The sequence below is a fragment of the Pieris napi genome, chromosome 18 (assembly GCF_905475465.1).
Source record: "Pieris napi chromosome 18, ilPieNapi1.2, whole genome shotgun sequence".
Classification (NCBI taxonomy): Eukaryota; Metazoa; Arthropoda; class Insecta; order Lepidoptera; family Pieridae; genus Pieris; species Pieris napi.
This window is the reverse complement of record NC_062251.1, coordinates 202222-226561: the sequence shown is the minus strand read 5'-3', so window position 1 is coordinate 226561 and position 24340 is coordinate 202222. Positions and strand designations below refer to the sequence as shown.

Here is a 24340-nt window from a genome sequence, read left to right as displayed (position 1 = left end):
AAAAATACAAAAGCAGTCGCAATAATTATAAAGCATCATGACCTAGAAAGCAAAACCTCATTCCTTTTAATAGTAATTCTATTAACACATTCTTTCTGTTTCAGAGGGAGAACATTGCATGTTTTTGACAATTGTTCTGTCCCCCCATTATTTATTCTTATTATTGGGTTTTTTTTGGATGGGTTGCAAATTAATTTAAAAGCGAGAAAGTTCACAATTATGTTTGAAGTGAAACTTCTTTAGGTGCATGAGGGTAAATTTTTACGGAAACCTCACGAATATGTGCATTGTTTTTGTCGAAGAAAAAGAAGATAATGATTGAGACCGACTGAGAGAGAGTGAGAATTTCTATTTTTATATTTTATGCAATAATAATAAATAATAATTTATTTAAATCTCAAATGACGAATTGTGAATTAAAATGCCACGTGTTTATATTATATTATTAAATTAAATTAATAATTTGTATTAATTTTCGACACATTTAATATTTTAATGACAATTAAATTAATTAAATTCCTAACATATCTTCCTTTTTCCCTCCCTCTAAGTCTCGGAAATCTAAAAGTTTTAGGTTTGTATAAATATGAACAAGACTTAAAGATTAGTTTTTCAAAGAAGTTTCACTTGTGACATACATATGTAAAGTACACACACACTTTTTTAAACAATACACCAGATAGTCTTTTGTCAAAAACATAGGACAAATTACTATAAACATTTATATGATAAGTTTCCTATAAAACCTAGTTCAGACGTAAGAAGAAACCTGCCTGGTTTTCCCTTCGGCTTCACAGAGTTCAGCATGGGGTATATAGTGCTTGCCTTGCCTCTATACTCATATTTCTACTACAACATAATAGCAATATTTCACAAAATCTTTTATACAATACAATTTATACAATCTTTTATACAAAATCTATTACTTTGTTTGTATGTGGTTAGGTAGAAAAAAGATTTTGTCCGCATTAAAATGATAATCTCACAAGTTAATCAAGTTTTTCCAAATAGCTTAAGTTACAACATAGAATTTATTATTGAAATCCCTGTATCAATGTTATGGATGTTAAATGCTTTTAAAAAAAAAATGTGTTTTAAATAAAAAGAATTATAAAGCACAACCATGAAGATTTAGAAACCAACTTGTATTATAATTCATTAATTCATATAGTAATCTTAAATCACTGTTCAATGTCTTACCATTTATATCATAGGATATATTTGTCAATATGGGAGCCGTGCCCCAACACACAATTGCACTTCACACCCACCAAAGTCAAAATCACTAAAACACTCTATCCTGGTATCCCGAGTCTTGAGGTGGTGGGTTGGGCTTGGCCTGAGCTCCAGCCACATGATGGTGATGTCGGAGATGACCTGGGCGACGTGGTGGCGCCAGGTACTCAAACATGCTCTGCGTATGTTGGGCCAACATGTTAGCCAAGTCACAGGGCATCGGGTCAGTCCAAAAGAAGTCATGGTTGAGTGCTGTGTCTGCGTCATATCTGAAATTAATAATTAAGACTTGAGTAGAGACTCTTGGGCCGTGGGGTTGCATGCACAGGCACTAATTAAAGATTTAAGTTGGTGCTTGGTAGACAGTACAAGTGACCCGAGCTGTTGCTTTCCTTGCTCAACTAATAAGTATTGGATTACAGCGAAGAAATACTGCCAGAATTAAAGGTATACTGGCCACAGGGACCAATGTTTTTAAATGTTTTATTTTTCTATTTATTAATTTTTAATGTTTATTATTACTATGATGGTTAAGAATATTGTAAATACTGTATATTTTTGACTTAACTTGTTAAGATATAATGTATTTGAACTGTAAAAAATTTAAAACATGTAAAAGTGTCTTTATGGTTTTGATATACTGTAATAAATAGCAATTACTCTTCAAATAAGTCTATATATGTTAAGGATGTTAAACATAATAATAATAATAATACAATGCCTTGATACCACGCGATGTTGTAACACTGGTACGAGCTTGCAGCAACAGCACCTATCATTTCCGTTGCACAATGTGCAAACAAATTTTCACCTTTTGTAGAGAATATATAATTTGGTGGTAGGAAGATACAATGTTTAATGCACAGTACCTTGGGATTATTATCTGTTATAGCTCATATTATAATTCATTTCTTTAATTAATTTTAATTTTACATATAAATTATACTTTTTGGTGGTCTATTCCGGCCCATGTATAGCCTCACAACATTCATGTAATGGTCTTATTGAAAATAATTTGCATTAATGATTCTGTCACATAATGAGTTAATTAGGAGTACCTCTTCGCTGGGTCTAGTTGCAGCAGCTTGTCAAGTAAATCACAACCATACGGGTCTTTGACATATGGCTTTAGTCTTTCCTGAAAAATATGTATAATTAACCTCTGATTAGTATAGAAATTTATACACATTAAAAAACCTCCCTTTTCATCTGAATTGATTATATTTAAAATTAAGGAGGCTGATGTACATAAAATATAACTTTAATATTAGAACATTGTCCCCAGATATACATAAATTTTTGGTTCTAACCCATTCTAGTTTTCAAACAGTACCTTCACCATACCAACAAGTCTTAACAGCTCACGGACAATCTATTCATTCACAGCCGTGTTTTAAATACACATCCTCAGGGTTGAGGATCTCCTCAGGAGTATAGGTCTACTATATTATGAGCTGAGAGATTTTTAAATTAGTGATACAAAAATTATCATTAATATACATGACATACCTTAACCTTCCTCTTTTGTCCCTTTGGCAACTCCATCTTATTGTATAGGTCTAAACTTTCAACTCCTGGCCATACATCTGGAGTACATGACCCACAGAGCTGGGATATTAGTATTAATTGTTGCTGCTCTGTGGGACCCTGAAAAACCAACTCATAAAGGCTCTCTTTGTTCAAGCATGTTTTTAAAAAATATTACTTTGTGTTCAAAACATTCCTAAGTAGTGTTTTGTATAAATCTACACAAGCCTTATTTTTAAATTTATTTTTGATTTAGTAATTATTTCAATAATTATTAAAAATAAGCATGAGCCGTGTTGGCAAGCAACTAATATTTTTAATAATTATTAGTTGATTTATTAATTATTTAAGAAAAACAAAATAACTTTTTACAAATTTTTAATCTTAGTATTTTTAGAAAATAAAAAATCTGATGTCTGCTGTCTTTATACTAGTAATAACACAGCCAGTGCCACTTATAGTATTACCTGCATAATTGGAGACCTGGTCCACATCTCGGCCATAATGCAGCCAGCTCCCCACATATCTACTGGTGGTCCATAATTACGATCACCTAAAAAATCTTATTGCTCAAAACTTTGTGAAGGCCCTCAGAGTTTGATCTAAGTATTGCACCAAAAAGGCCTAGACATACAATCTATGTAAAACTATAATATTCTGAAATTCTACTTATTATTTCATAATTGGTGAACTTTAACTAAATTATAAGAGAAAAATAAAGTGGGACTCAAATATCCTTAGAGTCAGTTTATTTATGTAACAATTACAATATGGTAGAAGTTTTGTTCATTCTTTAGAGTGAATTATGAGATATCTTACCTAATAACAATTCTGGGGGGCGATACCATAATGTGACCACCCTGTTAGTGTATTTATTGGCTTGTCCTGACTTAGCAACACTAAATGCTCTTGCCAAACCAAAATCAGCAAGTTTCAATATTCCATTCTTAGTAATAAGTACATTTGCAGCTTTCATATCTCGATGCAATATTTTATTGCTATGAATGTAATATAACCCATTCAATAATTGCTGCATAACTTTCTTGATCTCACCTAAACTAAATTTTACGTTTACATTCGACAATAAACCTGCCAAATCGTGTTCACAGAAGTCGAAAACTAAGTAGAATGTTGACCTATATTTATTGTGTAATGTAGCCTTAGTTCTGCATATTTCAATAAGATTTACGACATTTTCGTGTTTTAGAAGCTGTAATATCTTAATTTCTCGCAGTGCTGTGATGGGAAAACCTTCTTTTTCGTTATCCATTAAAACCTTTTTCATTGCAACAAATTTTTTACTACTGTTTCTAGCTCGCGCTTTGAACACTTCTCCGAAGGTTCCTTGACCGATCTTGGCAACTTTTTCATACTTAGAAGACTCATCACAGAATGGAAAGTCAAATTCTTCAATATATTTCTCTTTTTCTCTCATATTGAGAATAGTTGAACTTGTGCTCAACACGGGAGCAGGCTCCCGTGGAGCGTTAACGTTTTGCATTTTGGATGCAATTTTGAAGCCTTTTATATATATAGATTAACGAAAAAGATTCAATAAAAACTTGGTTATAATTTATAGTGGATATCTTTGTCTAAGCAAAACTTTTTATACATTTATACATAACACAATTATTATTGTGGAGAATAAAGATTTTAAAAAGTTAAAAACAACACGTCCTAATATTGTCGGTTTTCCTATACTGACAAATGACAACTATAGTTGGCAATGGCATCGACAGCTGGAATAGAATGTAGAAATGATAATGTTGTCTGTGGTCGGCGTTTTCTTCGCAGTAATATCAGGAGTATAATTAAAATATGTACCCAATTGCGCTATGAATGAATACAATTTAATTAAATAATGTACTTATATTTTATTTATACATTTTATAGGTTACGCAATTAAGGTTTCCATATAAATTATAAGGAAAGGCTGCACTTTTCTATACAATATAGACTTCAAACTAGAAAATATAATTGATATCTATAGACGTGCAGCTAAATTTAATAAATCTACGAACTAATTAAAATCCAGACGAGTCTGACAAAAATGCTTTTGAATGATACAATCTACAGCATCTCACATATCGATTTCATAGCAGTCAGCAAAATTGCAATATATAATAATAATCATCTCTATGTATATAAAATTCTCGTGTCACAATGTTCGTTCCCATACTCCTCCAAAACGGCTCGACCGATTCTTATGAAATTTTTTATACATAATTGGCTACTTCAAACCCCTAAGTGATAAGGAGTGTTCACCCCAAAAAAATGTTTTTATTTTTCTTTTTTATGATACAACATACAAAAATACATACAACACTTAAATTTCAACCCTCTACGATCAATCCCTATTTTTTATTTAACTTCTGACTTTAACTCAGAGGTTTGTATAGAGAAAAAATCACAGAAAAACCTAAAAGTTTTTTCCGGAAAATCGGGTAATAAAAAGGTAGCCTAAGTAAAATCACATTAAGGAGAAACGAAGTTCGCGGGGGCAGCTAGTGTAACATATAATAAAGTGTTCAGAGTACAATGTATTTAGATATTCAGACTTGAATACATAACCCAAAATAAAAAAATATATCACGGAAATAGCAGTGGTTTTATGAGAAAACGGCAATTGGTATATGAACGATTATTTGACACAATTAATGGAAATAGTGTGTCCAGCACAAGCAGCAGAAAGCGTTTGATCGTAAAATAAAAATTAATGTAAGCTGTAGACGAAAGGTACGATAAGCTCTTACGTTCTAAAGGATACCCGGAGAGTGCTACTTTATAACAATTTTTCACAATATTTCTTCATAAAATTTTAATCATAATACTTTTTTGTTTCTTTTTGTGTTATTATCTTAATAAAGTGAACTTTATATTTTGTATTCATTTTATTACTTTCATTGTTAGGCGGTACGAAGTTGTACATAAGATAATCATATTTTTCGTATTTAATATTGTAATTACAAGTGCATTGATTTCTAATCTAATCATCAGAATTTTTGTATTAAAAAAGTAATAGCCTGTCCCAGCTTATCACGGTTTATTCAAATAACAAATATATCCTGTATTATTTTTTCACAATTTGAATTCAATCGCTATAAACATACAGAAATAGTCTTTCCTCTTTATAATGTTAGATGTAATTTGGAACGAATGCGATAAGACCTTATACGTATTCTATACTTCTATATCTATACTAATATTATAAAGAGGAAAGGTTTGATTTTTTGTTTGTTTGAAATGAATAAGCTCCGAAGCTACTGGACCGATTTCAAAAATTCTTTCACCGTTGGCAAGCTACACTATTCCCGAATGACATAGGCTATGTTTCATTTTCAAAAAAATTAGGGATGCTTACTAAAACTTGAATAATCTAACCCAAGGTGTAAAAAAATAAACAAAAAACTTCCTTCAATCGTGTGCGCTGCGAAAACTATTAATGATAGAAACGATGTATTACAATTTTTCAGGACATATCACTATCTATAAAAAATGTCGCGAGAGCATGTCTCTTTTATAGTTACGTCACAATAAGCGTCCTTTTATTAATTTTTTTTAATTAAAATACCACCGCTAGAAAAGGCTCTTTATTCGTACCTAGGTATTGATCCTTATCAAAATAATTACCAACGTTTTACATAAACTACAATTTAATGGCATAACCACCAAAAAAGCATGGTGGATTGGTGTTCTCCTGCCGTTTCTCTTGAATAGTTTACTACTATGTAATATAACAAAAATCTTAGCCACAGCAACGCTTGGCCGAGTCTACTAGTCAAATATATCTTTGATTATCGCTATTTGACTTCTTTCCTGATTATTATCAATATATTTTTAGTTTAATCAATGAGAAACGCCCTTCAAAACTAAATTAGTCAAATTCCTAAATTTGTCAATTGCATGTCTTTTTTGTCGTCTGTCAAAAGTTTACGACATAATTTTAGTAATACGAATATTACGTAGTCCGTTTTAAATATATATGAGCTGAAATGGACTGCTCTAGAATGGACAGAGAAACAAGGGTAGATGTGATGATGACAAGATGACACAAAAGAGTGATCGGCCAACGAGATTTGAAGGATAGCTGGCAGATATTGGATGCTGACGGCAAAATATAATAAATAGAGTGGAAAATGCTAAAGGTGCTGCATCTTAGAATAACTAGATTGTACATATCTTTTTATATGTTGTATGTAAGCTAGTTATATATAAATGCTTATTATTATTATAAAAATACTTAAAATGAACAAATATATCCATTTAGATTTTATAATGTTTGGTTTAGTATGAAATATAACTGTTTAAAGTACAATACAAAGTTATTAATATGTTTCATATAAAGTTAACTTTAATTTGATAGATGCGATTGGTCTTTTATATGCAAAGGAAATCTCAATTATCATCTAGTGATAATGTTTATTCAACCACACGTGCAGGCATATCTTTTCTAAATTAAATACTGTGTCGGAAATTGTTTTCTTTAAATAATTGAATAAATAACATCACTGCAATTTGTGTTTTACTAATTAGCATTCCTATAATATAACTAGCTGGCCTGGCGAACATCGTACCGCCTAACAGTCGATTCTTTATTTTTTTAAATACTTATTCTGCTATTCGGGACACCTAGACCAGTGCCGATAATTTTTGAAACCTAAAAAAATTACAGTAGGATGAAACCCATTAGAAAAGCAGGGGAATATGATCAAAATGAAAGGAAAAATAAATTACGGTCGATCTGAGATCGGGAAGGGGTAGGGGGGGGGGAGTTTTAAGGGTAAAAAATGGTTAATCTCGATTTCCGGCAAAACTACAAGTCCTATCGAAGAAAGTTAAATGGCAAAGTTGGAGGTAATAAAAAGATCTAAAACTTTTGTATTCACACATTTTTCACATAACCTCAAAATTTATGTGAAAAATTCAAAAAACCAAGTTTTTGGTTTTTTATTTTTATCTTTAACAAAAATATTTTTTTTTTAACGAAATTTGGTGAAAACTTACCTTTCTCGGTCCCAAATACACTGTAATTTATTTGATTAAAAATATTTATTTGTTCACCTTATTTTGAATTAATATCGAAAAAACACCCTAATTTTCAATCGAAAATTCTGACGTCAAAATTTCAGCTTTTTTCAAAATGTTGGTGTGCTTTCAGTTCGTTGAAATCTCTACTTTCCTATGGTAAAAAAATATATATATATTACCATAGTAAATCTTCTCAGAAAACGCAAAAAATCCTATGCAGTAACGCCCAGACCTGTCATCCCCTTCCTTACTTCTCTATGAAATACGAAAATTTTAGCCCATCTAAAGGCTAAATTTTTTTTTTAAGGTCACTCAGGTATATATAAGTTATCTTAAAATAGTAATAAATAGGCATCTGATTATAATTTAAAGAAGATTCATAGAGAAGTAGGGAAGGGGATGACAGGTCTGGGCGTTACTGCATACGATTTTTTGCGTTTTCTGAGAAGATTTACTATGGTAATATATATATATTTTTTTACCATAGGAAAGTAGAGATTTCAACGAACTGAAAGCACACCGACTTTTTGAAAAAAGCTGAAATTTTGACGTCAGAATTTTCGATTGAAAATTAGGGTGTTTTTTCGATATTAATTCAAAATAAGGTGAACAAATAAATATTTTTAATCAAATATATTACAGTGTATTTGGGACATAGAAAGGTAAGTTTTCACCAAATTTCGTTAAAAAAAAAAAATTTTTGTTAAAGATAAAAATAAAAAACCAAAAACTTGGTTTTTTGAATTTTTCACATAAATTTTGACGTTATGTGAAAAATGTGTGAATACAAAAGTTTTAGATCTTTTTATTACCTACAACTTTGCCATTTAACTTTCTTCGGTAGGACTTGTAGTTTTGCCGGAAATCGAGATAAACCGTTTTTTACCCTTAAAACTCCCCCCCCCTACCCCTTCCCGACCTCAGATCGACCGTAATTTATTTTTCCTTTCATTTTGATCATATTCCCCTGCTTTTCTAATGGGTTTCATCCTACTGTAATTTTTTTCACTTTTTATTTATTTTAAAGGCTATCTGCACTGGTCTAACCGGTCTAGCTAGTAAGATAAAAAAAGAAAGTTGATAAGACAACAAATACATTATGTCAAAAAATAAAAATTTACCTTCCCGGAACCCCTCCACTAACACTTGAACTTTATGATATGGTATTAAAGTTCAAATTGACTTTTAAGTATTATTACGAATATTTTGTATGGCAATATAGAAAAGTGTTGTTTTTAGACTTTTTCACTCAATTTTTTTTAATTTTTTTTCTACGTAAGAATTATCCTCGTACTTCAAGGAATATTATAAAAAAATTATTGGCCAAATTGGTCCAGGCGTTGTTGAGTTATGCGCTTACCAACACATTTTGCGATTCATTTTTATATTATAGATTACCATTCTAAAATTCTCTTTACCATTTGTTTAATTTATAATTATCGTTTGCACAATAATTTCAGATTCAAATTGTGACGTATATAAAGGCTTATTTTCTGTTATCACGCATTTTTTTGTATGTGAATGCTATCAGCTTTGCTTTGAATATCTAAAGAACAGCCTTGCGATTCTGTAACTCACTTTTCGAACTCACACAACGGTTTTCGCATCGGCGGTCGGTCTTAAATCAGTCGTGAAGCAGTCATTTTATGATTTGGCATTCTGAAAAGGTGGGAGCTTGTAGTTTATTGTTTATTAGAACGACTGATTTAAGATCGACCGCCGATGCGAAAACCGCTGTGTGAGTTCGAAAAGTGAGTTACAGAATCGCAAGGCAGTTTTGTAAGTACTATTTTTTCATTCTTTAAAATTGTCTAATATGTTCATTTTCAAATTCACCCTTTAATACTTTTGGATTCTAGATCTCACTTGACAAATAAAAAACTGTATAACATGAAATAATATAATTAAATTGTTTTTGTTATGTCTTCATCATTTTTCTTTATATCTTGCATACTCTTAGTGGAAACCCCAGCCCTCTCAACGATTACCTTTATGTTGTTTTGTAGTCTCTCTTTATCTGTAACGAAAAATATATTATGCATCGACTGGGTTCGATTTTGTGTAAAACGATTTGTATCGGGTTAGTACGCACTGAAGGCTGATAGATCTATAAAATAATTACGATTGACCTAACATAACATTAGTTAAGTTACATATATATATTTGAGTTAATACTTAGAAGTGTAAACCAAATGTTAGCAGTCGTCGCTTGAAGCCAAAATGAGCCCTTTAGATTTCCACAATTATAATTGTAACTAGCGACCCGCCCCGGCTTCGCACGGATGCAATGCTGATACTAAATTCAAAGTGCTATAGAGTATAGGGAGAACCGCGGCCTACGACGCGCTGCGTCCCGCAATTATTAAATTTGTAATATCATCGAAAATATTCATTTAAATCATATGCTGTAAAGGGCCATATAAATCTATATTAAATCAACAATTTATTTAAGGTATTTAATTGGATAAGGATTTATGCTGTATTGGTTAAAATCGCTTCGAAAATTAGCCATTATTTGTCGTAAAAAGTAAATGACAAAAAAAAGTTATTGTGGGTTATCCATAAGAGATAGACATATACCATCACGGACTTTTCTGTAGACATTTTCAATGTGTACAATACTTAGTACATTATTTTGATAAAACTCGTAGGGTTCAGCCTGCGTTTGCAATGTAAGCGGAAAAAATGTAATTATTTACGACATCACATTAGAAACCTCAAAAACTTCTCCACTATGTAATGGATGTTATTATACATATAAACCTTCCTCTTGAATCATTCTATCTATTAAAAAAACTGCATCAAAATCCGTTGCGTAGTTTCAAAGATTTAAGCATACAAAGGGACATAGGGACAGAGAAAGCGACTTTGTTTTATACTATGTAGTGATATAACATTCTTGCTTCCGATAATGTCCAATAACATAAGCGTCAGTAGATTTACGAACTCTTCAATAGGTCAAGATAGTTTTTGTAAGCGTCGCATCCCCACTACCCCTAATTTTATGTTAGTTATAAGCTCCCAGCTTCAAACAAAGTGTTTCATTTAACATATATGTGAACTTATCCATACAACAACCGCTACCGCACTTAATTCCTGCCATGACCCTTTTTTATGGGGGGGGGGGGGGGTCACCGACAGTCGATACTTCCCATTGCGGTAAATGGGAGAGAAATCTGCCCCCTTTAGAAAATTTACTTTATTAATAAAGAATTTATCAAAATTAATAGAAATTTTATTGCTTACTTATAATAATATAGAAGATAAAGAAGACTAAGAGATGATGGCGCGTAAGGGAAAAATTATGAGGGTAAACTTTTACGATTCGCGCGCACGCCGTCACCCTGAAGTTAGCTATAGCCAATTTAGTTTTTTCTATTGTTGTCGTTTTTTCTACAAACGTAGAATAAAATGTTTAAATTTTTTTTTATCTTGTTACGCCAAAGAAGTATAATTTTTAACGCGTGTACATAAGCACACATGTTTTTGAAGTGAAATTTCTTTATCGGGGTTGGAAAAAAATTGAGTCTAACATTTTTTCGTTACGCGTCACGTTCTTCGGTTACGCACCATGTTCCTTTTTGAAGTCAAACTTCTTTATCGGCGTTGGAAAAAAGTTTACCGTCACATTATTTATTATTTATTATTCGACACTTAATATTTTAATGACAATTAAATTCCTAACATATCTTCCTTTTTCCGTCCCTCTAAGTATCGGAAATCTAAACTTTTAGATTTGTATAAATATGAATAACACTTCAAGATTAGTTTGCCACTGAAGTTTCACTTCTGACATGTGTATAGTGCTTTTCATGAAAGAAGTCCCGCGGTGATTTTTGGAACTAAATTTGACAGGTCGGCAAAGTTGTCATTAGTCGATGTTATCAAGTTCGTTTGTTGTGGCAGATTTTTGTGAATTTTTAACTAGCTTAGTGCATTTTAAAGATTGATTACAATGCCAAAAGTTGTAAAAAGTTCGGCTCGAGAAATGATATTAAAGGTGGAGGAATTCTGTGAAGCAGAACATAAAAATCAAGGTGTTTTAATACCACTAAACAATCTTCGGAAATGAGTTGCCGCCATAACAGGTACTTTTTAGAGTTGCCATTAAATAATTTTTTGCTGTATTGATGGGACTTTTATGATATAAATTCGTTTTTGCGACAAAATTGAATAAATACATAACGTGATGAAACTAGGTAACTAAAATTAAAACATATATTACATATTACATAAGCATTATAAACTTAGTTACTATTATTTTTAATTGTTCATAATTTAATTGCAGGTGTGTCAGAGAAAACTATAACAAGAATTAGAAACGAAGGTAAAACAGCGGCATATACTTCGAAAAAAATTGTAACCCAACAATTATGCAATAAAACTGAATAAAAAATTGTATTGCTTTTCTTTACCCTACTTTCTCATCTTTTCCCTGTAAGTAGGTAGAACACCGATAATATAAGTAAATAAAAATATACTTTTTACATATTACAGAAATATTGTTTCATCGAAGTATGCAGAAAATAATATTATTTGATAAATTACATCTGCTAAATGTAAATAAAATAGGTAAATTTTTTACTCATAAATGGCAACATTACGTCATGCGATTGCAGCGCCGCGTCTGGGGGACTTCTTTCATGAAAAGGACTATACTTTGTACACACACACTTTTTTTTTATTTATTGTACAAGAGCCGTTGTAGTTTTCACTTGCTTTATATAATTCATACTTTCCCCCTCCCCTTCCACTGGCCCCTAAAAAAATTGCTGGTCGCTGTTCTTGACTAATTGCTATTGCGTACCTGGTAAACAGTCAGTAGTAGGACACGGGCAGAAAGTCGATATGTCAGGCGTAGTAATTCTTATATTCGCGTACGAATGCTTCAGCACAATGTTCTCGCTGTCGCAGCCGCATTTTCCGCAAGGAGTTTTTCGCTTGACGACCTCCTTCGTGGTGTAGACGCCTGAAAAAAATTAATCAAGACACATCAAACACTGTTTTGTAAATCCCTTAGTATGAGCGAATGATTTCTAGGAAATCAGAAAACTCGAGTTGTAAGAAAATAAGATTTTTATAGAAATCTCGCGAGAACGGCTCTGTAAGATGCTGGAGTGTATAAAATAAATACTTCATTATTATCATGACATATACTATGTGCCTTCCCCTTGAAATCACAAAAATATGTGAAGTTTATTTTATATTATAATAGCTCTAATAATAATTTATTTATTGCAAGAATATGGTACAAAAATGTTAAGGTGGTACAATCGTAAATCGTTCGCATATTCTGCGACACATAATGGCGCGCAAATTTGCGCAAATTTGATATTTAGTTGCATCCCGGCTGAATTTACTCATTCAAGAATGGCATTAGTTAGTTATTTATAAAAAGGTTTCGGTTTTATGTTTTCTTTATTTTATCTTTTTAGTTTATTTTGTATATTAATAAGTTTTCCATTGTATTATTAAAGTTACTATAAAAATAGGAAATAAATAAATCTAGAATAATTCAATAGGAATGTTAAGGTCATCATTTATCAGGGATGAAGAAGAAGTAAAGATCATGGGTGCCCGTGCGAAGCCAGAGTTAACAGAATTTTGAATCTAATAACTTTACTAACTAGAAACAAATATTTCGCCAGGAATCAAACCGGGATTACACGCTATTTTACAAGAGAACGAACGATTTTAATAAAAAGTTCACTAAACCTTTTCCATCTCTGCTAAACGTCAATGGTATGTCAACGCTCCGGTTTCCCGCGAAAACTTCCTTCTTCCGTCCAGAGAGACCTAGAGCTCTTTTCACAGACTTAGTGAAACTTTTTTTCTCTATGCCAGGACTAAAAATGGAGCATAGACACTCATCGACGGGCCCCGATCCTTCCTTTAGTTTCTGGAGCGACTCTTCGTCCAATTTTTTTAGTTTTGCATATTCAGACATTTTAGTCTGTGGATACGTCAGCCATTTTATTTGAATTCATTGGTATTTATTATCGATAATTTTTTGAGTAAATATTCCCGCCACGGGTATCATTTTTGTTATATTGCAAACGGATTTCATTTAGTCAATATCGCAATCCATTCACTGAAACAAAAGAAATCTTGAATACTCATTTATACATGCTAAAGACATGTTACATCGCATTACTAATTCATTAATAGGAGAAGAGCATGAATTCAAAATGGCTTGAGCTTTTGTTGCTAAAATCATGTATGGGAATTATTCATTAAGCGTCCTAAAATAAGGGAGAGCAAAGCAAAAATTGTAATTAAAACGTTTCATTTAAGAGAATTGGATAGTAAAGATCATATTCATGTATAATGTATATACATGACTTCATTGAAACTAATTACATTCAAAAAACCATGAAAAGAAACTCAAAATCTTTGGAGCATTAGCTTTTGATAACATCTTGAAGAGATCTATTTGATAAAACATACCACGCGAATTGGCAGGGATACAAATTGACTAAAATCGCGTCAATAATAATAATTTATTTGCAAGAACTACGAATTATTATGGTGGTATAATCTAAACTTTGCATATTCTGCCCATACGAGCAATTTCGACTTACATAATTAAATTAAATATTAATATTTTTGTAAACAAATAAGGACATTTCTAGAACATACAGGAATGTATACAGAGATAATATTCTTCTTCTTTCTGCTTCTTAAACAAACGTACCTACGCCACTATTAAGACAGTTTGTCAAACCGCCTAATCGCTTCACAATTAATATTTACATAAAGATACTTCGAAAATCATTATTAAAAAATGATACAAAATTAAACTTACCGTAAGCCTAAATGATTTTTAATATCATACACTTAATTTTTCATATACATTGTCAATGGTTTGACAGATTACAAAATAGATAATTTGAATTACCTAATTATGTCATTGAGGAAACAGATTATGCATTATCTATGTCTTGTCTTGTATTGTATTGTATTGTATTGTATTAGGGTACAGTATTGGCTTAGTGGCCTGGCTGTGCATTAGTGGACTTTCTGTCTATGTGCGCATTTAACAATCGTGCCAACGGTGAAGGAAAAGAAAAACATCGTGAGGAAACCGGTTTGCCTTAGACCCAAAAAAACAACAGGTGTGTCAGGCACAGGAGGCCGATTTCCTACTTGCCTATTAGATTGACAAATGACGAAATAGATAAAGAAATCTGAGGCCCAGACCTAAAAAGGTTGTAGTGCCACTGGAAAGATACTTATCTCTATTAAATGTTTAACAAAATTTCCAAAGAGAAAATTCAATACGTTATGAAATCATAATAAACTAGTACGCCTGTATTTTTCTGATTTTAATCTTGCGGTTTTTGTCTTTGACGGTCTATTAACTGCTTGCCATATAAATGCTGTTTAGATTTTAAATGTTTCCTATTAAGAGTATTCATTAAAAATAAAATAACCCTTAGATAAGCCAAGTTAGTTTTTTGTTAGCGTCGCAACCCCACAATCCTTAATTTTGTTAGTTATAAGTTCATATTAAATGATTTATGCATATTCAGTAAGTCTGAGAATCGGCTACTATCTATCTTCAAAAACGCTAACTTAGCAAATACATACAATCCCTAATTTTCACCCCTCTACGATCCACAGCTATTTTTTATTATTGTAGATAGTTATTTTTATTAAACTAAAAAAAAATCCTAGAAATAATAAACATGGCAATACAAACGTTTGCCGAGTTAGCTAGTATTACTATAACTATATAAAATAAACTCAATTACCATTGAGTTTTAAGGCATTAAAGAGGTTGTATTCCGAACTGAAAGATGGCTGGTGAAAACTCGGAGCCAATATTTTTGATTGATGCTATATGAGACTCCTAATAGAAAACCAATGATGTTTATAATTCGCAAAATATTGTGTGAAATAGGCTATTTTTTGCCTTCAATCTTTTAAACGCGATTGTCAGCCAAATGTGGTTACATTGTAGTGATGAATGTGCAGTCTAGACAACCTTAGGCCGAGTCATGTAAAATATTTAATGGTGGATCGTATCTATACTATCATTTTCACTACATAGTCTAAAACAAAGTCGCTTTCTCTGTCCCTATATTCCTATGTATGCTTAAATCTTTAGAACTACGCAACGGATTTTTATGCGGTTTAATAGATAGAGTTTTTAATAGATAGAGTGATTGAAGAGAAAGGTTTATATGTATAATAACATCCATTAAAAAGTGGAGAACTACTGTTATTTTTGAGGTTTCTAATGATAATGATGTCGGAAATAATTACATTTCTTCCGCTTACATTGCAAACGCAGGCTGAACCCTACAAGATTTATCAAAATAATGTACTAAGTATTGTACACATTGAAAAGGTCTACAGAAAACTCCCTGATCGTATATATCTATCTCTTATGGATATCCCACAATAACATTTTTTGTCATTTACTTTTATGACAAAAATGGCTAATTTTCGAAGCGATTTTAACCGATACAGCATTAATAATATTATAAAGAGGCAAAATTTGTGTTTTTGTACGTATATTTGTAATGTTTTCACACAAAAATTACTGGACTGATTTGAAAAATTCTTTCACCATTTGAAAGCTGCATCTTCACTGACTGCCATAGGCTATATAACATTTTCAAAAAAAGTAGGGATCCCTAATAAAAAAAATCAGTGGCGCTATAACCTCTTTAGGTCTTGGCCTCAGATTTTTGAATCTGTTTCATGATCATTTTTAAATATAATAGGCATGTAGGTTATCAGCCTCCAGTGCCTTACACACGCCGTCGACTTTTTGGTTCTAAGACATGTCGGTTTCCTCACGATGTTTTCCTTCACTGTTCGAGCAAATGTTAAATGCGCACATAGAAAGAAAGTCCATTGGTGCACAGCCGGGGATCGAACTTACGACCTCAGATATGAGGGTCACCCGCTGAAGCCACTAGGCTAACAATGCTCAAAGAATTTTTATCCCTAATAAAAATGCTATAATATTACCCAAGGTGTGAAAAAAATATCCATTAAAAATATTGAAGTTGTCTGAATCTCTTAACACAAGATGTGTCTGGCCCTCATGTAGACTTGACCATACAAAACATTTAGATGAACTGATAATGTTGAAGTTCCGCTAAGTTTTTCAAGGAACAAGCACTTTTTGAAGAGAAATCAAACAGCAGTTAAAAACTAACCAAACAAAATCGTAAAACTTCATTCTCTTTGTTTGTGAGAGACATGTAATATATAAAATTGTCGTGTCACGGTGTTTGTAATTCCTGCGAAATGGTTCGAACGATTTTGGTGAAATTTTATATCGGTTAGGTCTGCGAATCTATTACTATCAACATCTATTCTCCCCTAAATTTAATTTTTATTTTTTAGACTCTGGTTTTAATTTTTGAAGTGAAACTTCTTTAGGCGCATGAAACGCAATAATAATTATATTAGCGTACGAAAATTTTTGTAAGAAATAATTTGGAGAAATAATTTTTATTGATTTATACATCTTAAAAGTTACTTTGTTTTATTTACTGTAGACTAGTTGAAGTTTACAATTCATACTTTCCCCATCCTTCTACTTCCATTGGGGACCAGTGGACAATTTGCTGATCGCCAATCGTTGCCACTTCGTTACCTGAAAAACAGTCAGTCAAAAGAAAATGTCTAGTCAAAGCTGACCGTGGAAGAAGTTGTTTTTATAAGAAAAAAACCGAGTAATGATTTATAATCTGCTAAAACCTTAAATTTAACTTAACAAAACTTTTTTAGGATAAATTTAATACAGAAAACATAGAAAAACTTTAGCTTTTGGTGTTTATTACAGAGTTCGTATGTTTTCATTTGATATTTTATTTTTATATTCTAAGTTGGATATTTACGCATCACCAGCTTGACGAGAATACCATGATACTGATATTGTGATTGGTCGTTATAGGACGTGTCATGTCGCATGTCGACGCGTAATGCGTTTTGCGTGTGCGATTCTTACCTCCCTTAGACGTAAACTTGTAGAAGCGCGTAATTGAGCATAATTTATTGTTTATATTGAATTTTTTTTATAGAGCATTGGGAAATCGGGCAAGAGGCTCACCTGATGTTAAGTGATTCCGCCGCCTATGACACTCTCAATGCCCGAGTGCGTTGCCGGCCTTTTAAGAATTGGTACGCTCTTTTCTTGAAGGAATTTATCTGATAACCAATGTAGATCTTCTGTGTAATATACACTTATACTGTAAGGCTATGTATAGGTATGTATGTCGAAATTAAATTGATGATGCCAACAGCCGGGGATCGAACATACGACCTCAGGGATGAGAGTCGCACGCTGAAGCCACTTGGCCAACACTGCTCTGATTTACTGAATATAGTATTGTCAAAACACGGGTCTGCAGTCGTGAAGCAGTCATTTTATGATTTGGCATTCTGATAAACAATAAACTACAAGCTCCCACCTTTTCAGAATGCCAAATCATAAAATGACTGCTTCACGATTGAATTGAGAGCGATCGCCGATGCGAAAACCGCTGTGTGAGTTCGAAAAGTGAGTTACAGAATCGCAGGGCAGATTTAAAAAAAGTGCGTGCGTACAAAGTACACATTTATGTTATTAATAAATAAGTCCTTTTTACCATCCAAAACTATGGACAAAAATCACATTATAATATTTTGATGAATAGTGACGAAATGAAACATTATTTTCGTTTTCTGTTAATATTTGGTTGTCTGGACAAACGAGGTTATCATTCTAAAGCGACGATAAGTAATGTCAAAACATATAATGAAAAACAGAAATTCAAATTCCAAATAATGTTACCAACTTACCAATCAAATTGCCCCCATGTGGGGCACACCAAGACCTCTTTCTTCACGATGTTTTCCTTCGTACTAGCGAATGTTAAATGCGCACATAGAAAGTTCAGTGGTGCACATCGAACCTACGACCTCCGGAATGAGACTTGCACGCTGCAACCACTAGGCCAACACTGCTTTAGGTATTTGACATTAGTTTAATGTAAATCAAATAAGCTTTTCATAAATATGCGTAATATTTATTATTTTATTGGTTGGCCTTACTGGGTTGAAAGAGCGTTCAATTCTTAAAAGGCCGGCAACGCACTCGCGAGCCCTCTGGAATTGAGAGTGCCTCCTGCCTGTTTTCCCCCTGTTCTAAAAAAAAAGATATTAAGCCATGACGAAGTCGCCATCTTAGTTATAGTTATATATAGTTTCCTCCTAAAAGGCTGGGCATATAATAACAATATACGCCCATACTGACCCAAAATAATATATTAATAATAGTGCATTTAATTAAGTATTCTATATATTTTACGCACAATGTGCGAAGCGTAGAACAGCGGGATATGAGTGGAAATAAATGCATGGAGTTGTTCGTACTAGTTTTTTTTTACAGTCAATTGATAATTTAATATTATATTATATTTGTTATATTATATTTCATTTGTGAAGTCAAATTTATTCACAAAAATACAAACAAAATCTTACTTACTTAATTTACTTAATTTAATTTAATTAATAATAATAAACTTGACAATAAGCTTAGGGCTATGTATTATACTGAGAGACTGGTGCTTGAAAAAGGTTGGGAAAACCTGTTATTACAAGTCACCAGTCCCTCTTGAACATAGTGTTTCTAAATGTATTGCTAATTGCTAACAAGTCTTTAATATTCTATATTTTAATTATAGTATAATCATTGATAAGAATCAAAGTAAATTGCGTGTTGTTCCAACGAGAATGTAAGTGCGTGCTCCTATTTCACCATGCCTACTGCTGATAGAGGACAAATCTTTGTTTTTAATTTATTTTATTATTTATTATTTAAGATGTCATGTGGAACATGGTGTAATGGTTGCAGCTCCTTACAAACACTGTGTAAAACAAAAAAACTAGGCGATTAAAAAGAGTGGCGGAGAGTTTATTGCCAGTTCTTTTACTTCCGTTCTACGCCCTTGATTTGAGAACTGGCAGTAAATGCTAAATTAGAAGTATTTCATTTGTATTTCTTTGTTGACGTTCAAAAGTGTACTTTGTGTTACCTATATGTATAAATGACTTTGGCTTTGACTTTGAGATCACTTTTGATAGACATTGAAGAACTTTTAGCTATTTTTGCTTTTTTATAGAGATATAAATTTAAACAAAACACCTTATTTTATGGGCCACAATTAGAGTGAACACGCTTATCATCATATATTATAATGCTGCTACCAAAACATAACGAAAAATACCAATAAATAAACGAGATAAGTTTAATAAAAGAATTTAAATTTGTTCATAAACTAATCTGATTTTTAAATAAACTAGTTTTGGAAAATAATTAATATTAATTTAATAATGTGATAATGTAGTGATTCTATTCTACCTATTAATTATGAAAGACAAAATTGCACGTGTGGAATATGCAAGTATAGAATGTACCACTATAATATTTTTGTATCATATTCTTACAAATAAAATATTGTTATTAAATAAATATTTCATTAACACAATTGAAATTTTCTTAAAGAACCATCGAAAAAAGCCAAAAAAGTATACTATTTTGTTTAATAACTTTTGTATAAATGAACATTTAATTAATATACCGTGGCAGACAGACTACGGCTTTTACTAAAAAAACAAACATTTCTATACCTAACAAATAAATATCGGTAGTACGAAGTCTCCTCATCTTTCCTAATCCGCCCGCCCGCCCAGCGCGCTATATAAGCGGCTAGGATCAAAGATTGTTGCATTACCAGCGTGTCACGCGGTGAGTACTTTACACTTACGATTTTTTATGTTTTATTTATGCTAAATAAGGGCGCGGACTTTTTCGAAAAAAGGGCATACTTCTTATAAGGCAACGTATTCGCTTAAGACTAAATTAAATCTAAAAAGGATATTTAACATAAGAATACCACGTTAGTACTTAAAACTAACGTGCACTAACACGACTAGTGTGTAGTAACTCAAAATCAAAGTCAAAATAACTTTATTTATATAAGTAAACATGAACGTCATAAAAGAAGTTAAATTAATTCTAAATTTACATTTACTACAAGTTCGCAAGTCAAGGGCGTAGAGCAGGCAAGAAGAACTGGCAAGGAACTCTCCGCCACTCTTTTTAACCGCCAAGTTTTTTACAAATTGTTTGAACTGGAGCAAATCAATCATTTAAATAATCGTCAAATTTATAAAAAGCTATATTGTGATAAATTTACGTTTAACGAGGGCTTTGAATTTATTCAGTGATAATATTATATTGACCAAATAGTGTCACAATAGTTAATTCCTTAAAATTACACCAATAATAATATTTAGTTAGAGTGTTCAGAGGAGTTGTTCGGATTAATACCTGCAACTGAGTTTCATCATTGTCAAAGCAGAATACGAAATTCCACCCGTATTACGACGTTCGTCGTTCCCCAACTGATCGTTATTAAAGCAGTTTTTGCCATTACCATTAAGTATTTCCGAACCAATGCCTTCAAAGAGCGTACCAATTCTTAAAAGGCTGGCAACGCACAAGCGAGCCCTCTGGCATTGTGAGTATCACTTAACATCAGGTGAGCCTCCTGCCCGTTTGCCCTCAGTTAGTTCGTGCATTCGTGATAAAAATACTGCGATACTATAAAAATGTTCAAGTAGCAATCGAACAAAAGGTTTAATTGTCATCTATATATATAAAAATGAAACCCGTTTTCCGTTGTCACGACATAACATGAAAACGGCTTGACCGATTTGGCCAATTCTTTTTTTATAATATTCTTTGAAGTACGAGGATGGTTCTTACAGAGAGAAAAATTTAAAAAATTGAGTGAAAAAGTCTTAAAACAATACTTTTCTATGTTCCCATACATAATATTCGTAATAATACTTAAAAGTCAATTTGAACTTTAATACCATATCATAAAGTTCAAGTGTTACTGGAGGGGTTCCGGGAAGGTAAATTTTTATTTTATCAACTTTCTTTTTCTTAAGCTAGACCGGTGTCCTGAATAGCAGAATAAGTATTTAAAAAAAATTAAGAATCGACTGTTAGGCGGTACGACGTTCGCCAGGCCAGCTAGTTCTTTATAAAACAGATATCAAATAATTATGTCTTAATCGAATTATAAATAGGCAATTCGTGTAGGATCTCCGCCATTAAGTTGTGGAATAGGCTGCCCGACTCCATACGATTGGTTTCTTACCTAACATCTTTTAAAACTCTTCTGCATAAACATTTCTGAACCATATCCTGCTCAATTCTTCTGTATTGCATTTCGTGAATCCGTAAGCTATTTAGTTTTTAGTTTATTTTACTACATTCTTCTTGGTTAGCGATTCTATATTTTTTTTTATTTTATAAGATTTGGTATGAACTTCTTGCACTTTATGCATCATATTTCTTTTTTTCCTTACTAGGGTTGCCTAAGAGATCGCTGTTTGAATGTTAGCGATAAGGCATGTTGCATCTCTTATAATTTTTATGTTATTTGTTTTTGTTCATAAATGTAACGAAGTGTGAATAAATAAATAAATAAATCACAATTAACCAACTTCTTTGATATACAATTAAATTCTTTACGATATCTTTGGTCTAGAAAAACATTTAAGAAAATGCGTTAACAGCCCTTTATCTGGAACTAGTTTTGATAATTGTGCGATCCTGTAATCTTTTTAAAAGATCGAAGTTTGTAACATTCAAAATGTTTTTGACACAAGGAAGATATTTAGTGCTAAGATTTGAAAACAATCAGCGCTAAGTGTAATTCCCGCATGTCTAAAACATATTGTATTTTGACTTACAGCAGTAATTATTCTCGCTAAGTAACAACTACCCCAACAGTGCCAAAAAAAACTAAAATTTAGTTATTTTTATTGGATTATCTTGTTACGCTCAACAAAAATTATCCCAACCCAAACTATTAATAATATAATATTAATAAAAAAGGGACTATGATTTTTTTAATTTTCAATGAAATCTTGATTAGCGAAATCACCATTTAAAAATAATCTCGCTGTTAACATTATGTTGGCATGCGGATAGACAAAATATGTTATTTATTTGTGAATTAATATGTGCATTTGTCACATACGAAGGTGGTCCCAAAAAGAATTGACAATAGTTCTAGGCGAATAGTATGTTAATCGTGTACTGTATACATAAAGTGACCATTTATTCTTTGTCTCAAAGGGACATTGGTTCAATTTAGGTCAAATAATAAATAGTCAATAAAAAAAAACACTTTTAAATTTATTTATTTAGAAAAAGTTAGTTGGCTTAAAAGTTACGAATCACAAATATAGTAATAATCTTAATATAATATATAAATTACGCGTCACGTTGTTTGTCCGCTATGGAATTCTAAATTACTTAACCGATTTTAATCAAATTTGCACACCGTGTGTAGTTTGATCTACCATAAATAAAAAGCTAAAAAGATAGCTTACATCTTAATTTATATAATTTTATTGCATATTATTTGTTTATTATTTGACAGTCACAATTCTAACAGATGGCGCTGTGTTGAGAGTACCACAGTTTCACATAAGCTACAATTTAATGGCATAACCAGCAAAAAAGCATGGTGGTCCCAATGACTGGTGTTCTCCTACTGTTTCCCTTGTCCCAAAATGTTTAGTTATATTTATCAGAAGAACAAATTTGTTTTAATATAGCTGGTGAAGATTTCAAATAAGAATGAAACTCTTGCCACATCTTTTTATATTCTGCTGCTGAATTGTCGCGCGGTTTCTGAAAACGGGACAATTTCGCGTTCCACAGTTCATTTTGGGGACACCGGAAGTCGTAATTACAAAAACGGACAGTACCGTTATGTATACATAGACAATTTTAATTAGAATTTTGAACAGTTGCTTGTATTTCCAAAAAGTCGAAAGAGTATCGAACGTCATTAAGTCTTTTTTGAAAGATGTCTTCGGGCCAAATAAAGGAACGTTTTGATGGCTTGTACAAGAAGTCACTGTACATAATTTGATGAAAGAGTTTCGCCGTTTGCTCAAAATGAAGTATTTGAGTGACCGCCATTTTAAAACGAAAAATTTACTTGTATAATTGTTTTTCTTTTCTTAGTTAGACCACCTACGAAATAGATGTTTTATATAATATACAATAATACAAGTAGAGTTTACAAAATGATATTTAAAATAAAGCACTCGGGGCGTTTGTCATTTCGCTTGACAGCTGTCAAGTAACAGATGTCAGAATAATAAGCTACCCTTTTGAATTTTCAGAGAAAATTGCGGACATAATTAATTAAGTATTAAATTTCGCCGTAATCTTTGAGACATGTTATGTTATATAGGCTTCAGTGTATATAGCTTAGCTAAACGAAAGTTTTTGGACGATTTTACTTTTACCAATGACAATTGACATATGCCGTTATATTGATTACGTTATTAGCTGACCCGGCAAACGTTTGTATTGTCATGTATATTATTTCTACAATACTACAATAATAAAAAATAGGGGTTGATCGTAGAGGGGTGAAAATTAAGGGTTGTTTGTATTTTTGTATGATGTATCTTAAAAAAATTAAAAATTTGTCGAATAAATATAAAT

General features: G+C 32.0%; 2 protein-coding genes and 1 long non-coding RNA gene across 3 annotated transcripts; 1 reads left to right on the top strand and 2 right to left on the bottom strand.

The window, feature by feature from the left end:
* Positions 1-932: 932 nt before the first annotated feature.
* On the bottom strand, positions 933-4462 carry LOC125058624 (cyclin-dependent kinase 9). Its single transcript, XM_047662733.1, has 5 exons — positions 3583-4462; positions 3231-3316; positions 2746-2883; positions 2295-2374; positions 933-1505 (listed from the first exon to the last, which is right to left on the bottom strand). Exons 1-5 carry the CDS (start codon positions 4262-4264, stop codon positions 1286-1288), a joined length of 1206 nt encoding a protein of 401 aa, XP_047518689.1. The 5' UTR covers positions 4265-4462; the 3' UTR covers positions 933-1285.
* A 5215-nt stretch (positions 4463-9677) lies between these two features.
* Positions 9678-14638, bottom strand: LOC125058600. Its single transcript, XM_047662704.1, has 4 exons — positions 14597-14638; positions 13507-13882; positions 12599-12760; positions 9678-9808 (listed from the first exon to the last, which is right to left on the bottom strand). The coding sequence occupies exons 2-4, from the start codon at positions 13736-13738 to the stop codon at positions 9696-9698; spliced, it is 507 nt and encodes a 168-aa protein (XP_047518660.1). The 5' UTR covers positions 13739-13882; positions 14597-14638; the 3' UTR covers positions 9678-9695.
* On the top strand, positions 11694-12180 carry LOC125058601. Its single transcript, XR_007118451.1, has 2 exons — positions 11694-11879; positions 12080-12180. It is a non-coding gene; the product is annotated as an uncharacterized LOC125058601 (long non-coding RNA).
* Positions 14639-24340: the final 9702 nt, after the last annotated feature.